This window comes from Micrasema longulum, unplaced genomic scaffold (assembly GCF_059751315.1).
Source record: "Micrasema longulum isolate JH-2025_06_02 unplaced genomic scaffold, ASM5975131v1 h1tg000866l, whole genome shotgun sequence".
In the NCBI taxonomy this organism is placed as follows: Eukaryota; Metazoa; Arthropoda; class Insecta; order Trichoptera; family Brachycentridae; genus Micrasema; species Micrasema longulum.
The window spans coordinates 131577-150066 of record NW_028278058.1 but is presented as its reverse complement, the minus strand read 5'-3'; the positions used below and the strand labels follow the sequence as shown (position 1 = coordinate 150066).

Here is an 18490-nt window from a genome sequence, read left to right as displayed (position 1 = left end):
TACCAGTTGGGGTGACGAATCGTTCATATCTGCATAGATATGCAGTCCTGTATAAAAATATTTTTTTTTGTGGAAAAAATTCTGTATTTAAAAAAAATTTATTATTATCGTTAAAATACAATAATAACATTAACCTTTTGGGATTGTGTTGTTTTTAAACTCTTGCAAGGAGTAATTTATTGAAGTAACAATTTAACATTTAGGCCTTATCATAACAGGAAATGATAACACAAGCATTCATGTAATTTTGTTTACAATCTGTAAACAGATTTGTTTCTGTTAATTAGTATTCGTGCTTAATATCCCAAACATCTAAACACTAAAATGTACCTATTAAATATTTATTACAATAAGGAGAACAAAAGACTATTTTGAAAGGGATGGAAATATTATTTACACTATATAAAAAAAGACCTTTGCACCCACATATTGTTTTGCTATAATGTTATTAATTTGAAGTTTATGTAATTTACTATAAAAATTTACACATTGCAATATAGATTGAGAATATCATAGAGCAGAAAATAAGGAAGCCAAGACATTTACAAGCCTAATGACTTGTCATTTCATCACACGTCACATTAAAAAAAATATATATATATATCTACGTTTTAGTTATTAAGTCAAATATTTCAATTTAGGGAACATTTTTTTGAATCGTTAACAACCGAGTAAAAAATGGAAAAACACGTTTAAAGAACTTGAATTAAACTTTTTTTTTTGTTCTCAATTTGGATTATTTTCCTTCTTAATAATATTTATTTGAATTTTATCCTATCCCATCTAATTATTTTGCCTATGTGTGGACGTTCATATTCCGGCGATTATTCAATATGTTGATTTTTTATGAAGTTAAAGAGCATAGCCCGATAATTTACGGATTTGGGCTTGGAGGGGGAGGTTTAGCAAAATGTAAGCTCTCGCCTTCCAGACAGTAGCCAGGTTCTTTATAGACCTAGGTTTGGAGGGCGAGAACTATTCACGGGGACCCGTCACAATATATCTTCTCAGGTTGCAGAGACGTCAAGAGCTTGAATAGCACTGACCCTTACCTCTAAAAATAAGAATACGAATACGAATAATACGCTAAACAGCTATCACTTAACCCCGCCAATGACAGGTTATAAGCCCAGTAAGTTTCTTGTCTTCTATATTTCCCTTTAAATATGTTTTCATTTCTGTCATTATATGTTATTCTCGATAACTCCCTAGAGTAGAAAATTCTGTCTATGTCAAAAAACGTTTGAACAGATTAAAAATATTGTTGATCGCAATTAAAGCGTCCACCCCTATCCCGAAATTGTTTATATGGACTAGAGTATTTTTTTTCCAGTTTCGCATATTCACCATCAACTTTTTAAAACTAACTAAAATATTAAAAACACGAAGGTTGGGGTACCCCAAGGATCCATTTTGGGTCCATTATTATATATTACTTACGTCTCATCAATGTTAAATAATTTTCAGTATGCCAAACATTATGTTTACGCTGATGACACGGCACTTGTAATTTTCCACAGACATTCATCTATTGCGGAAAGTCAATTACAAGAAGACTACAATTCCTTGCTTAAATGGTCGCATGATATGGGTCTTATAATAAATGCAAAAAAGACAAAAATTATGCATGTCAGATCCCCTCATGTACCAGCCCTGAATCAAATAAATAAAGTATTTCATAGTTTTGACTGTCTTCATAGTGGTATTATCATATTATGTAACTGGGAAAAAATTGGTGTAGTTGATGAATATGTGTATTTGGGCAATATTATTGATAATTTTTTTTAATGGGATTAACATATACAATCAAAACGCTTAAATAACAAAAACATAAAAAAAACTTTTAAAACCTTCGTACCCCTCACTGCAGCATTGTCAATTTTTGATAAATAAAATACACATGCTTAGGACATTCAGCCTATTCTAATTTCCCTGAAAGACGGTGGAGAAAAACAATGTTAGTTTTAAAGTTGGGATTGCGGCCATATTTCTTGTATACCGCCTCAAAAAAAAGAAAAACGTAGTAATGAAAACAAAATAAACAAGTAAAAGAACCTCATATACATCTCAGACATATGTATTGAATTCTCCCAATACAACACACTCACACTCAAACGACAATTGAAAAACAATTCGCATTCTGAAGCAGATGAGAAAGTCAAAATATCAGGACAATACAGGTGAAATGATTAGATCAGCATAGACTGCTTCACATTCCAATATACAGGACCAACCTGCCAATGGTTATGCCTGTTGGAAGGGCTGTCTCTATGTTGAACAATATTACTTTGGAAATTGTCATTTTTCACGTCTCTGAGGGAGTTATCGATACAAGATTCTTTTACTTTTTTGACATATTATTATCTAAATATTATGTATACTTAAGTGTTTTTTTTATAGATACCTAATTTTACCTAATTATTTTAATTACTTCAATATATATGAATTAAGATATTCCATTTTGTAATGTACTTATATTTGAATAAATCAAATTAAAATTGAATTGAAATCTCAATGTTATTTATTATATTATTGTTTGACTTACCGATCAAAGGTTATCGTCAAGTCCGCTATAGCCAAGTCAGCTCTCTGATCCAAGAGTTCCCTCACCATGCCATCCCACTCCCGGGTTTCCCTGTTGAAGGATCCGTATCGTCCATCTGGCACCAGCCTGAAGGTGTAGTTGAACATCAGTATCTTGGAAATCTCGTGGATAAGGTCGATTCCGTATCCTTCAAACTGGGCGTTCCCTGTTAGTTTTTCGCTGGCCTCTTTTCTCATACAGTAGGGAGAGCTCTGAAAATTATTATCAAGTGTATTTTAATAAATTATTTTCTATTGTAACCCGACTTGACTTGTTTGGTCAGCGAATTTATATATTCCTTCAAAATTCACAAAAACGTACAACCCGGCATTTAAAATTTCACAAAACAAACATAATTCATTATTCATATTTAAAACCTCAACTTTGTGGTCAACATTTTAACGAATGTTTTTTAGTATACCGGTTTCGAAACGTACCCGTCTCTTTGTCAGGACACTCACTACAGAAATATGCTAATAGTAAAATACACCCCCACCTTCGCCATCACTGTAGTATATATGTAGGATTTCCGAAAATACATAAATCACATGCAGACTTATAGAGATGCAAACACCACCATATCTTAACATACTCTAAGGCTATTTAAAAAATATTAGTTTTATATTGAAGAATTGGTAGGGAGTTGAGCGGGAGGAGGGTAGAGGTGTGGTTGCCCGACTTCCTTTCAACTCCCAAGCAATTCTTCAATGAAAGTTTTTTTTAAATTAACTTAGTGCATGTTTAGACATAGTGGTGTTCGCATCTCTATAAATCTGCATGTGATTTATGTATTTTTGGAAAAACCATATATTTATTAGGCGATGGTGAAGGTGGAGGTGTATTTTAGTATTCCCATGTTGGTGTGATGAGTGTCCTGACGAAGAGATGGGTTCGTCTCAAAACCGATAGACTGTAAAAGTCGGCAAGTGGTCAAATACTTATATTTACTAACATTAGTTAAAACATAATTTAATTCAATCAAAAAATAAATTCAGTCTATTTAATTGATCCTTGGAGCAATTTTTTATACGATAAAGAGAAACTAGGTACCAAAATAATTAAATTTTGTCCAATAATTGTAAAATGATGTTATTATTTAAATAAACAAATCAAAAACTCAATTATTTTTACAAAAATTCACTTACCCTCACAAATACTATCGCACACACAAAAAATATCACGCACGCTTGATACATTCTTGATAACATATAATTTATTTATAGTTTTATCGATTGATTATTTAATTTTCCTCGTAATTTATTTGAAAATAAATAAAGATCCATTTTTTCTGGCTGCGATACGCTCTCACTTGCTATTTAATTATGCTCACGCTTACACACGCCTGAACAAACAAATACACACAAACACACCTCTTCACTTACTCTCATACAAATTTATACAAACACAGCCTTTTGTTGTACCACAATTTAATATGTATGATTTTTATTTAGAAACTTCGCTGGTCTCTTTTTAAACATTATATTTTATGTTGTTACATCAATTTTGACTGTTGTTTCTGTAAAATAAAAAAAATAAAAAAAATGGACCAGCTCTTGGTTTCAGATTTAATCCTGTTCATAGTTAACATCGGTTTTACAATCTTAACATTTTACGATATATTATATCGCACATGTTAAATTTTGTTTATTGTTAATATATGTTTTACAATATTTAGTTTATCGTATAGGGTCAAAACATCAGTCAATGACCACCCCCCAGTAAATGACCATTGGTCAATAAAACACAATATAATAAGAATTGCTAAATGTCAAAAAAAAATTAACACTAGAAACTATGACAAAAGCAGTAGGCGGACACATCTTTTGGGAAGAAACAAATCAATCAGCTTTGAACTGTGAGTTGTCAAAAGGTAATAGTGCGTCTTCCAGTTATTGCTTTGAGATTGATAGTGTTTTTATAAGGAAAATAGTGGTAAGTGTTTTATTTGATGCTATTTCTTATGCGATTCTTTAAATATATCCATATTCTAATATGTAAGGGTGTTTTATAATGTTATGATGTAACTAAATCTGAGTATTATTTTAACGAGGGAAGTAGTGGTCATTCACTGGTGATTCTGCTATTTTTTTAGAGCAATATTAATTATTTAAATTTATTTCAACACAGAGGGAACACGTTTTTGAGAAGGGAATATGGAAGTTTAGGCATTTACAGGGCTTATGACCTGTCATTGGCTGGTTTAAGTGGCCACTTTACACACTGTGTAACATTCACCATTCTGCCCATGTTTGAACATCCACATTTCCTCAACTCTTCCATCTATTGACCTTTGTGAAGTAAAAGAGCTGAAACCTTTATCAGTGGGTGAGATTCATCCGGCTGAAACAAATCACCTACTAGGCAACGCCTGAAAACAATTTTCCAATTTTTATACTTCTTTTTTTACCAGGTAGTGATTCAACAATGTTTGAGTATGTCCAAATGCTTGCAGACTGGCTGGATTTTCTCCCTAGGAAGTTGTTAAACCAGTTAAACCAGCCAATGACAAGTCATAAGCCCTGTAAATGCCTAGACTTCCATATTCCGTTCTCAAAAACGTTTTCCCTCTCTGTTGAAATAAATTTAAATATGAACAACTCTTTAGGGAGAAAATCCAGCCAGTCTGCAAGCATTTGGACATACTCAAACATTGTTAAATATTTTTTTTTTTTGTAATACTCGTATTTCAATAAAAAGTAAAAGTACTTTTAAAAATTAATTTGTTTTTTATTGCTTTCTTTTATTTTGTACGCCTAAATAATTAAATTGATACTTTAAATGTGGATTTCACTACAAGCTGAACCTTAAACGGCCATTTATTGATGCTTTGACCCTATGTAAATTTTTTTCACAGTGAACATTGGTTTTACGGCCTCATTTACACATGCATATCATACCAGTATAGTTGTGACCACCAAAGTTTTGTTCTGCAGAATTTCCACAATCTCTCTCTGCGAGTCTCCATAGGTTCTGGTGTAATTGACGCCTTCTGTAGAATTCCACGTGCCTACTTTTCTGAGCCCGTCCTTGCTGAGTTCCACAATATCGAGCGAGAAATCACTTCGGAAGCCCTGGTGGTCGAACTTAATTACACCTGTGAGACCTTTCATTTCCACCTGTAATTAAAAAACCAGTTAAACAAAACTATATAATATGAAATAGTCATAAAGAATAGTTTTAATGATAGTGATAAATGATATAGTTGACATATTTGAAGGAGTCGAAGTATTATTGTTTGCAGATGACATGAAGATTTTCAAGACTATTAACAATGTTGATGATTGCGCTATATTGCAAAATAATTTAGATAAGTTATCTGTATGGTGGTTTATTGACAACCTTCAATTGCATATAAAAAAATGCCATATCATGAGATTTTTCAGTATAAAAAATTATATTTTATTTTACTACTCAATCGGTAACACTGCATTGGATTCAGTTAGTAAGATGCGGGATTTGGGTGTGATTTTTGATCAGAAATTGTCTTTTATCAGTCACATTAATGATATTAGTAGTAGATCTTTGAAGACGCTTGAGTTTATTTTGCGCATCACTAAGGACTTAAAAATATAAACACTTTAAAAAATTTATACACCTCCTTGGTGAGAAGCATCTTGGAGTATAATTCTACAACATGGAGCCTTTATTATGCCTCTCACCAAATTACCATAGAAAGAGTTAAGAATAAGTTTTTGAGATATGTTAATTTTAAATTAAGAATACGTAATGAATTTCGTAACTATGATTATTTATTGAATATATTAAATTTGATTAAATTAATGGACAGGAGAACTATTAATGATTTATTAGTTCTATTTAAAATCGTTAATTCAGTATTGGAGAGCCCTGAAATTTTGGCCCTCATTGGTTTTAAAGTACCAGTTAGAGTGACAAGGCTAGTTCAACTTTATCACTGCAACAATCATATCTCAATATATTCTAGCAATTCAGTACTGAATCGTCTACATGCGCTGGGTAATAAACATTCGGATTTAGGTGACATATTTTTATTGAAATTTCCAGCTTATAAACAATTACTTTTAAAACATTTTGGTGGGGAATCAATATTTTAATTATGTTCTTTCTAAGTAAGCATTGAAAAAGTTGTTACTGTATATACTCCACTGTAAAAACTTATGTATGTATGAAATGTAAAAGGTACTTGTACCGTTAATTCTTGGAAAATAAAATAAATAAATAAATAGTGTTTTTTTTCATAACTATGCAACAAGAGGATCTAAAAATATGACTGGAAAAGAAATCAAAAGCAATGTCCTAGAATTGCCTTATGTACAAGGAAAAACAGTGATTTGAGAAAATGCCAGAAAGCATAAAAATTTTAAAAAATGTAAATATTTTTCAAGAGTTTATATGTAAAAAATACTAGGCAATAATATTATAGTATAATGTAAATAGCGAATATTCATATATTTATTTTTATTTATTTGGAAGTTCAACAAGAATACATCAAATACATACATTTTTTAAGTAAGCAACGTTCTTTATAAATATTCTCAATTATAGAACTCCACCATATTTTATAAATTATATAAAATAGGTGTGTAAAATATTATATAATATGTTAATATAAGTGTAAATATTGAACAGTTTTAATATTATAAAAAGGGAAAGTAAGTGTACAATAGTGATAAATTATGTAAGAATAAGTAGAGATGTAATAATTGTGTTGTTAACATATATTAGACTGTGATTATCACAGAATTAAAAAAAAAAAAAATTTTGTTTTTTTTTTTTACAAAAAATGAAATCCCCCTTGTCTAAAAAAAATAACCGTCTTGTAAACGTATTTATTTAAATATGTTTTATTGTATTTATATGCAAGAGTATGTAATTAAATACGTAAAAAAAAATGTTTTTTCTAGTTAGAACAATACAAAATTATAAGATAAAAAAATATTTTGAATTTCACTGTAATGAATAACATTTGTTATTCCAACTCACATAAGAAAATAAATTAAGGGTTGCAAAAGTAAAAAAAGGGAGTGGTTACTTAATCAAGAGCTTTTATTTAAGAAAATTTTTAAAAAGCACAAAATGTTAAAAAAAAAATTACCGCACTCAACACTAGATTTATAACTAAAATTTCCTTTGTCGTTCCGAAAATTACAAATTACTTCTGAAAACCAACATTGAATTGCAAAATTGAAATTACAAAAATGTTACACAGTGCGTAAAGCGGCCACATAAACCAGCCAATTACAGGTAAATGCACATCCCCGTAAATGCCTAGACTTTCATATTCTTCTCTGTTGCAACAAAATAAGAGATATGTGATTTGAAATTATACAGTCGATAAAGTTTGAAAAAGATAAGTACCGACGCTGTATCGAAATACAATATAACATAATATAATTTCTTTTTGATATGAAACATAAACATTGCTTTTTTAAATTTAAATTAGTTTCTCGTATTTCTAGCATATTGGTTCGCAAGTACACGCGTCCATACTACTGGTGAATTCACCCAATAATAAATCATGATTGACTGCAGAAAAACGCTGTATTACATCAAATGATTCTACCAGGTACTCGAATAACAAAAAAAAATACGACTTGACAACAACCAAACATTATTGTCAATATTTTGAATAAGAAAGTAGGTCATTTAATTTTCGCTGGTTTTCTTATGATTGTGTTTTCAAATGATCATTGGAGTATGTTTAATTTTTATATTAAATTATTTTATAGCCCTGTAAAGCCCAAATGTTTTTATATTCCTATCTTATTACGGTTTTTCCTCTCTGTTACAATAAATTGAAACAATCTTGTCTACAACCATTTGGATATACTGAAAACATTTTTGAAATATTAGGTTGTTATTTCGTCTTGTTTCTTGTATGTAAAATGTTAAGTATGTCGTTTAAAGATCATTAGTTCAAAGTTATGTTCATAACGTTATGTTAACGAGAATCTAATGAGAGACTTGTCAATTGAGATTCGGAAAATGAATGTAGTTTACTGAAATCAAAGCTTGAATCTAGCTTGCACAAAGCTATATCCTTTCAGAGCTTAGAGCTTAAAGTTTCAGAGGGCAACGCTCCATAGAAACAAACTCAAACCATTTGTGAAACAATATTGCAACAAAGACAACTTTGGTTAAATCAAAAGGACATAATTATTCGTGTATTGAATATTGAGCATCTTAAAAAAATTATGGTCGATCGATATAAATATAATGAACCCCCAAAAATTCACTGTCGTTAGCCTAAATTGGACAGTTTTGAATTATATGCTGTTATGCAAAAATGTATTATGCTTTACTAAACTCAAACTGAATTTATGATATTTAACATCAGACGTATTTTTCAGAAATAATTTTAATTATTTTGCTTGTATGTTAAGTTAAGTATATAAAAAAGGACTTCATAACACAAAAAGGTGACAATTTTTTTGTATTCCAGCATTATAAATGATAAAGTAGAATTTTCCATTTTCCCTTCTTAAAAAAATGCACCTGAACAAACCCTTTGAAAAGTTAAAACTTTTTAATGGGTTCAGCTCAATAGGAAAACTCACAGCGACGTTTCTACCTGACAAGAGCTTTTTGACATTCATTATACATGGGTTGGTATAAATGCTTCTGATAGCAGAACAGGAAGTATCGTCTCGGGACACCGGAAGTAAGATTTACAGCCTTAGGTAGAGGAATCGTAAATACTACTTGCGAATAATTACGAAGGAAATTTTCCTTAAAACGGAACGAAAGCTTTAAGTGTTCGTGACAGACAGATGCTTTGTTCTTCTGGTTTATTTTATTACTGGATCTAGAGGTACAAATGTAAAGCATTTTTACAAAATTTTATTTTATAAACAAGAAAAAAATTCACGCATTTTCCAATCCTCTAAAATACACAATAGAATTCATTTTTTTTGTTTTGTATTTTTTGACATTTATTTTTTCATATGTACGTATTTATAAATCGTACCTTTAAGCTTAAATAAATTATTTTATTTATTTCGAATATGTAGAGAAATGGTCATTGCCATAAATATTTTGTTGCCTTACATTTTTCTCCTTAAACAATAGTTTTTTATGTTTATGTATTTAATGGTAATTTATCTTTTTATGTTAAATTCAACTTAAATTAATGTCAAGTAGTAGTTAGTTTTATTCAAATTTGGCTTAAGAAAACCAAAAAATTAATTTAATTTTTCTTGAATCTTAGTGTTCTTTGCTCTACAGTACCACTATTACTGAGTTTTTTGTATTTTGCGTTGTTAAAAAATGTGTAAGAATGAAAATAAATTGATAAATCATAATAAGAAGTTATGAAATTCAAGAAAAACTTTGAAGTTTATTAATTATTTAAAAAATTTATAATTAAAATCATTGATTAATGTAAAAAAAAAATCATATACCATCCGAATAATACGCAGTACTGTATGAGGACTATACATAATTTAAATACCAATTGAGTAGCAAAAACAACTTTTTTGTATGTTAAAGTTTTTTGTAGATATTTCCTGATAAAACTCCGTAAATAATATTTTGGATGAAGTTGTGAATAATAAAACATCCAGTCTACACCAGGCCTAAAAATGTATTATTTAACGAAAGCGCTCGTTGGTCAAAATGAAATAAAAGTAAAACTAATCCATGAAGTTGTATTAACTAATCCATGTTTAATTTTTATCTGAATCATTAACGTTTTTTGTGTCGAAGATCCGTTTTCAAGATTTATTTCAAACATAATTCAGGTAAAATTACTACTTGAAGCTTTCAACAGATCGTCGACCCCAAATAACGCCAGAAAGCATCTACTGAAATCTCTCAAATAAAAATTCCAAACTCCCGTCTTGAAAAAAATATGGAATTGAAAAAATCGCTTAGGATTCTAGCCAGAAATCGAAATCGTAAAAGGAGATAACGTAATGACGTTGAAAAAGAGTTTGTGGGAAAATGACGAAGAAAATAGCCTCGGAGGGAAGTTACACGTCTTCACGTGATAATATATGAATTGCGAGAGAGTTTTCTACGATCTCATTGCCTTAAGATGGATAAATGTGGATTGTAGGATACGTTTTTCCGGTCAAAATATCTGCTGACGTTTCTGTTATAAACTTTCAAGGAACTCGTAAGAACCACGAGGGCTGGTACTTCATAATACCAACTATGTTCTAAACTTCATAATTTTATTAAAAAAATGTGAAGGTTGAGTTTATCTACTGAGATTCCTTGGTAAAACTGCATTTTAATTGTAATAATTAACTCTTAAAATACTGTAGAAAATAATCCCTTTGCGATTAGTGATGTAACATCGTGTTACCACTAGTGGTCTTTTCTAGAAAAGACAGAATATTATAAGCTTCAGACATTAAAAAAAAAACAGTCCACATACTGCTTAATATTTTTTTTCCACAATTTATGCGAACAAAGGTATAACTCAGCCCTGTTATAGCCAAATATATAAATACAATAAAATAACTGTATTCAATTTAAAATGCTGATTTGCTAGTTCGGTCGTTGTTCCATATTTATATTAAAATCGTTTGGCGCATATGTTTATCATCAATCACTGGATTTGGCTTCCTACTTTCTGTATAATATAGTGCTACCTATCTACGTTCATTTAAAAATACAAATGACATATTTTTTCCTGTATCACGTAAAATTACTCAAGTATTTTTTTTTTTCAAGAATTAACGGTACAAGTACCTTTTAAATTACATACATACATAAGTTTTTAGAGTGGAGTATATACAGTAACAACTTTTTCAATGCTTACTTAGAAAGAACACAATTAAAATATTGATTCCACACTAAAATGTTTTACAAGTAATTATTTATAAGCTGGAAATTTCAATAAAAATATGTCACCTAAATCCGAATGTTTATTACCCAGCGCATGTAGACGATTCAGTACTGAATTGCTAGAATATATTGAGATATGATTGTTGCAGTGATAAAGTTGAACTAGCCTTGTCACTCTAACTGGTACTTTAAAACCAATGAGGGCCAAAATTTCAGGGCTCTCCAATACTGAATCAACGATTTTAAATAGATATAATAAATCATTAATAGTTCTCCTGTCCATTAATTTAATCAAATTTAATATGTTTAATAAATAGTCATAGTTACGAGATTCGTTACGTATTCCTAATTTAAAATTAACATATCTCAAAAACTTATTCTGAACTCTTTCTATGGTAATTTGGTGAGAGGCACACAAGTTTATGTGACATTTTAATCAAAGTCAAATAATAGTAATCAGAAATTTTAAGTGGGAAACATGCGTCTAATAATAACAAACAAAATTGACAAGAAGCGAATAGATCCCTTGGTACCTAGACTACGCACACAAATGCGCATTTATTTTCATTTACGAGAGAACAGCCAAATGTGAACCAAATGTTTTTACAGTTATTTACTAGAAAAAGGACAATAGATCCTGTAAACTGCATACTAAAATAAAACAGGGACCCTTCGAGTTCGAGTATCGTCTATCATCCTGTTAACCTTAATAATAAGTTAAGGAATGCAATCTTTGTTTAGTTTTTTTATATTTTACTTTTTATGCTCTTACATGTTCACTTAAATACCATACTTACTACTAGTTCTTTGCTCAATAAATTATTATTGTGTTTTTAATTATTATTTTTTATAGTCAACTTTTTAAAATCATTCTTATGTTGTTGAAATTCCATTCGTCGATGCGTTTTGTAGCTGCAATACTTTTTATGATGTTAGCTATTTTATTATATATATCATATTATGTAAATGTTATCAACTATCAAATATCTAAATTTAGTAAATGGGGTCTAGAATTTCAACCGTCCATGCGCTCAGTATCTGCAAGACTTATTGCTATCTTACTTCTATTTTTATAAATTTGCTTTTTATTTTGTTTTTTAAAATATCACCTAAACTCTAAACTTCACTGTCAAATATTTAAAAAAAAAATGTAAATAGGGGCTAGATTTTTTACTTTCCATGCGCTCTGTAGCTGCAAGACGTGCTGGGGATATTTATTTATTGTACAGCGCCCTTGAGGTGATTTTCATAAAAATGGCACTGTATAAATTATCCAAACATTATTATTATTATTACAAGTACATTCTGTGGTCTTGACCTTCAAGTAATTGTTTGCAAATGGGATTAAAATGTACATTCCCCATCTTGAATTTGTATCTAAATACGTGGATATATTTTAAAGTGTGAATTAATTCGTTCAAATACTAATTTCTTCCAAATCAATTTAAACGTAATATTATACGGCTGAACGAGCTTAGCTTAACGCTCGATTGAATAAAGGTACGAGTATCTCTATTTTCTGGCCATGAAAACATCAGAAATATTTCCTGAAAATGTTTTCGGGCGTCACTGTTTGCGTTGAAATCGAAAATTCAGATAAATTAATCTGAAAATTCTTAAACTTAAATCAAACTCAAGCATCCTAATTGAATAACGTTGTTTTTGAGTAAATTAATGAAATTATCGAAAAAAATAAATATTTTGAATAAATGAACAACATAATAGAGAAAAGACTTTTAAGTATCCAAGAATTTAAAATAAAATATTTTTTATGTTATTCTGTAACGAAATCATGTTACTCATATTTTGGTATAATGGTCAGCGCATTTGGCTGTGATGTACTTAACTCCACAGTTCAATTAAAGATGAGCAAGTTCTAGGTGTACTTTTGTTAATATTATACAAAAGACTCTTTAAAAGTATCTTGAAAGTATTTAAAGTTAGAGTCTGACTAATTTTTTATTGTACTGTTGTGAAGCTGTGATGTAACACTAGTCTACATATGATATAGGACTTGATATATCTTTCTTATTATTTAAAATGAGAAAATTGAATTTTTTGTGATCTTCAAATGGACGTTTTTACACCGGGTTTTGAAAGTAAAATTAGTGCTAATGCTGGATTTAAATACGAACAATATTTAGCCTCGCTACGTGAAAAAAGAATGAAATGCCAATACATTAATAAATCTGTATAAGAGAGAGCATAAAGATATAATTAATAACAAGGAAGACAGAGACGCTGTTATGTGGCCGGTGCTAGTGTAAAACATATTCATTTGCTTATTGACAGTGATGGGTAACGCACGTTAGTAAGATAAACGAAGTATTTATGAATTTTAATTTATTTTGTTTTAATGGGGCTAAATATGCGTATATTTTTATACATTATGGAAAACGTTTATTCTTTTTTTTCAAATTTCTGAACATTACAATATTTCATCTTTTGCTTGTGGTAACACAATATTACATCACCACGCGCAAAAAAATATTGACTTTAGTTTTTTAAGAGTCAATAAATAAACGAAACAGATGAACTGTAAAAATAAGAAAAAAATGTGACGATATTGACAAAGCTTATGGACTATCATTGTAGAATATTGACACCATAATAAAAACGTTTTCCCACACTTTTGGAAATGTTCAAATAATTATTGACCAATATTCCAATTTGCCGGTCTTTACGATTTTACTATGTGAAATAATTAATGGTGAACTGCACAGTGTGTAAAGTCTTGACTTTGAAATTCACCTATAATTTCTTCATCTCGTTTATACATACGCAGGAATGCTGGATTACAACACCCTCGAATCTTGTCGCCAAAAATTTACAAATGGGATTCAGGTACTGAATGGTCATTAAAATTTTCAATTATTTTTTTTTTCTTGAGAAACAAGCTATATTAATAAAAAAAACATATTTTATTGTTTGTAAACATTTAAACGTTGTGAAGCGGTGGTTACTTCTTCTTCTCTGGTCTCAATCCTGGGCTTGGCTGGCAGCAATTACATTCATTATTCTCCTCTATTCCTCCCTGTCTTGTGCGGCTCTTTTAAAGTCAGCATATGATGAGCAGCGCACGTCCTCTAATAGGTCCTCCAGGTACTCTCGGCGTGGGCGTCCCCTAGAACTTGTCCCCTCGGTCATCCCCTCCATTTTGACAAAGGAGGCCTTCTTGACGTATTACATGGCCGATCCATCTCGCTCGCCTTTCGGACATGGTCTTGAGCAGGTGCCTTTCACCTTCGATTCTTTGGAGAACCTCCTCATTTGTAATGTGGTCTCTCCAGGAAATTCCTAGTAGTCTTCTACAGGACCACATCTCAAAAGCCTCTAGTCTCCGTTTATCTCTTTCGGTTACTGGTTGAATGATATTCTTTATTATTTATAATGATATTATGACAAAAGTCCATTGGCAAATGTAATCAAGGAAGTCACCTTCGAATCAAAATAAAATAGACCGCACGCATGTAACCTTTTTAATTTTACGTCATTAAAGGGAATTTTGTATTATATTTCGCAACATCACAATTTTTTTCTATGTGTACTTAAACGCATAAATTACGTACTATGTTCGTTTGAGCAAATGTTTTAATAACACGAATAAAAAGGTGCTAATATTTTAAATGAAGAAAAATGGGTGTTTGCATATGGATAGAGTGGTGGTGAGTGGTGTAATACAGAATAAAAAATGATCACATGATAATCCAGTAATTGTCTTAAAAAATCTCAAAATATACCCTAAGTATTATAAATTATTCTTACATTTCAGATTAACGGATAGAATTGATTTAAAATAGTGTTTTTATACCAGAATATTTCCCAGTCCCTGGACTGGTACCTGAAGCTTAAAACTGATCATCTTAACTTCATGTAATAAAAATGATCAAGATATGCTGCGATTGGCGTACCAATGCAGTGCTTTATGCACCATTAGGTGCAGAAAGAGAATGATGATGATGAGATAAACGAAGATTTGCCATCACACTAATACTATGATGAATGATGAAACGGTGTGATGGTTTGTTGTTGTTGTATAGTGTACATTGTGAAACATGACTTATTTTACATCAATTTATGGAAGGGAGTCTCTAATTTAACTTTCTTAAATTTATTTTTATTGACGTATCCTAGGATTTGATAATTGTACTCGTATGTTATCATTCCAAAAAATAAAAAAATACTTTAAAAACAGGCAAAAAATAAATTGAATGTATTTTTTACTGTAAACTCCAAAAGTCTCGATCCAATATCCTTTACCTCAACATGAAAAATACAATTTTGGGGTACTTATCGTTCGATAGAGCTCTCTTTAAAGCTAAAAGCTTGGCATTCGATTACCAAAGCATGGACTTGCAAGTCTGGAACTGAATATTACTAGTGCATAGTGCAGAAAAGGGAGAGGACGAAAGCTCTCTTAGAAAAGCTTTTCCATTAAAGGGCTTCTCTAGAGCTCATTTTCTGACTGCTGTTCCTTAAAGTTCTTCAAATACCTGGCATGCGAGGTTTTCCTACTAAAAATATAAAAAAAAGAGATATAAAACAAGTTAAGAACAAAAAGTGAACACTGTACTACTTACTTTATGCAAATGTATTGTTGGTTCACTCTGTAGTGAAGTCTAGGGTGTTATCGAAAATATTGAAAAAAAATGTATTTTTAAAATGTAATTTTATTAAAATAAATTATAAGCACTTAAGAGTTGCTTAGAAAAAAATAACAAAGGGGGTATTTTCACAAGACGGGAATAGCGTTAAAAATATAATCCATATTTAGAGCGGATTTTAACAACTTTCATAGTACAACTTCAATGTATTCGACACATGTTTTCATTTATAATCTTCCGGTATAAATACAAAACGGCTCGCAGTTGGCATCGGGTCATTTTGACGTTACGAGTCATAGCCGCAGACTGCGCATCTAATGAATACTGCTTACAAGTTTGACGCCAAAACGTCATACGTGCCGTTCATCTCACAGGGCGCAAAACGTCTCGTTTTTGGGTAATTAAAATTTTGCAAGTTAAAAACCTTTGTAAAAAGTTATTCGACGTCGCATAAAAAACGTCGATTCTCTTTTAAACATTTTCATTTGCTTATTTATAGAAAATATAATTTAAAAAAACATGGGAGGACCCTATGGTGGTCCTCCGGTATTTTATCAAATTTGAAATCAAGATTTCTTCTCTGCTACCAAACATATGTTTTATTGTACTAGATGAATTTTGACTCTTAGTATTACATTATTAAATTATCATGAAACCGAAATTTCTTTTAAAATGATTTTTAACACAAGAAAACTATAAAATATAATACTTGAATTCTATTTAACTTTTAATCGTACTTTTTGGTGAAATAATTTTATGGTTAAATATTAAAAGTTTTATTAAAAATTTTATACGTAAATATTTTTTACGCAGTCTTGAATACTTTACATTATGTAGTTTATTTTTCTTATTAAAAAAATCTGTATCAAAAGAACGACAAAAAATTTTATCGATTTGAAATCGTGCATACAAACGTGTAATTAAAACATATTTTACTAGTTGTGGCAAAAACATAATTTTACTCAGTATTTTTTTATGAATCAAAACACTGTTTGCTTGGTTTTAAAAAAAATGTTCTCGTAAAAATATTTTTTTGTAAGTGGATATAATTTGGTTGAAGAATGTTTTCCTTCTAATCTAGAAGATTTTACAAAAAAGCGGAAAATTACTTACAATTTTCATGTAGTTGATGAGGCTGTAGCCATGTGGCCAAGTGTCTTCGGCATCACAAGATAATGGCTTCACGTCAATTTGCTGTGAAGTGTCGAGGTCGTGAAGAGCTTTGGCGAAGAGATGAACGGCATCGTACATCAGTGCAGTCTCCGTCTTAAAAGAAACATTGAAATATATATTATGTGTTTGTTTTATTTTAAACCACCTTCTCATATATAATTGTTTGCCCTATTTGGGATCCTGTGTTGATATTCAACTTAATTTGATTCTTAACCTCAAAAATTATGGAAGTAATTAATTGAGTATTAAGAATATTCAGCATTCCCTTTTCTACATCCAGTGATTCATGGAGAACTATATTTATTTTATTTTATTTTATTTGGGATTTTTACAGCTATTACATAAACAAAATAAGTTAAAATATTTTAGCAATACTAGAGCCAATTAAAAAATTCCACTGTAAATCTAATGACACATAATATTTAAGAAAAGAGTGAACGTAAATGTATGCATGTGATGTTTTTATTCATGTGTATGTAAATGTATGTATGCGTGAATGAATGAGGAAGAAAGTACATGTGCGTGTGGGAATGAATGAGGGAGAGGGTGCGTGTGTGTGAGTTAGTAAGAATAAAGAAATAATTGTTGAAAACTTGTCATTATATTAAAAATGGTACAAAAAAGAGCTTGGTAAAAAGTTTGAATTCTTTTTGTTAAAATTTGAATACAAAAATGTTATAAATTGTATTTTTCAAAAGTATGTTAAATTTCAAAACCGTACTCTGAAAAAAATTTAACTGATACACACTGAATGAATAATGTGCGACGAGTCCCATACAATACGGTAAGTAACCACAAAATGCATTAAATACGATATAATTATATTCGACGATATATTCCTATTTTGAAATAGAGCAAACTCTTAATCTGTCTTCATTGGAGAGACGTAGAACTGAGATGGACCTTATATGCATTTTCAAAATACTTAATGCTTTAAGTGATGTCCCATCTCTGATGCAATCAATTTCTTTTCATGTTCCCAACCGTGTCACCAGAAGTCAAAATCTGCTATTTATAAAATCTTCAAAGAGCAACTTTGGTTTTTATGCCCCAATGTCCAGAATGTGTAGATTAGTCAATTCATCACACGACTTGGAATTTTTTGGGATAGATCTTCCGGCTCTTCGTAGATCTCTTCGCGACTAAACAGTGTGTGATGAAGTTGAATTGGCATGGTTTAGCTCAAAGTTTTAGGTATTTCGTTTTTTTAATATATTGTGTACAATTATTCTTTTGCCCTTGTTTGTCTTTGCTAAATAGTTTTATGTTATTTTTGTTCAGTTTCTTGGAGTTATGTTTCTTCACGTAACTGTTGTAATTGGCTTAAGCTATATATATAATAAATAAATAAAAATAC

The 18490-nt window shown here is 30.3% G+C and overlaps 1 protein-coding gene across 5 annotated transcripts in view; it reads right to left on the bottom strand.

The window, feature by feature from the left end:
• KaiR1D (Kainate-type ionotropic glutamate receptor subunit 1D) overlaps positions 1-18490 on the bottom strand; it is a 174833-nt gene that overhangs the window by 33978 nt on the left and 122365 nt on the right. For all 5 annotated transcript variants that reach the window (XM_088231274.1, XM_088231271.1, XM_088231273.1 and 2 more), the window contains exons 6-8: positions 17074-17226; positions 5482-5700; positions 2546-2796 (exon numbers count right to left, since the gene is read on the bottom strand). In XM_088231274.1, the coding sequence (XP_088087400.1) occupies positions 2546-2796; positions 5482-5700; positions 17074-17226 (623 nt within the window). The remainder of the gene's footprint in view (positions 1-2545; positions 2797-5481; positions 5701-17073; positions 17227-18490) is intronic.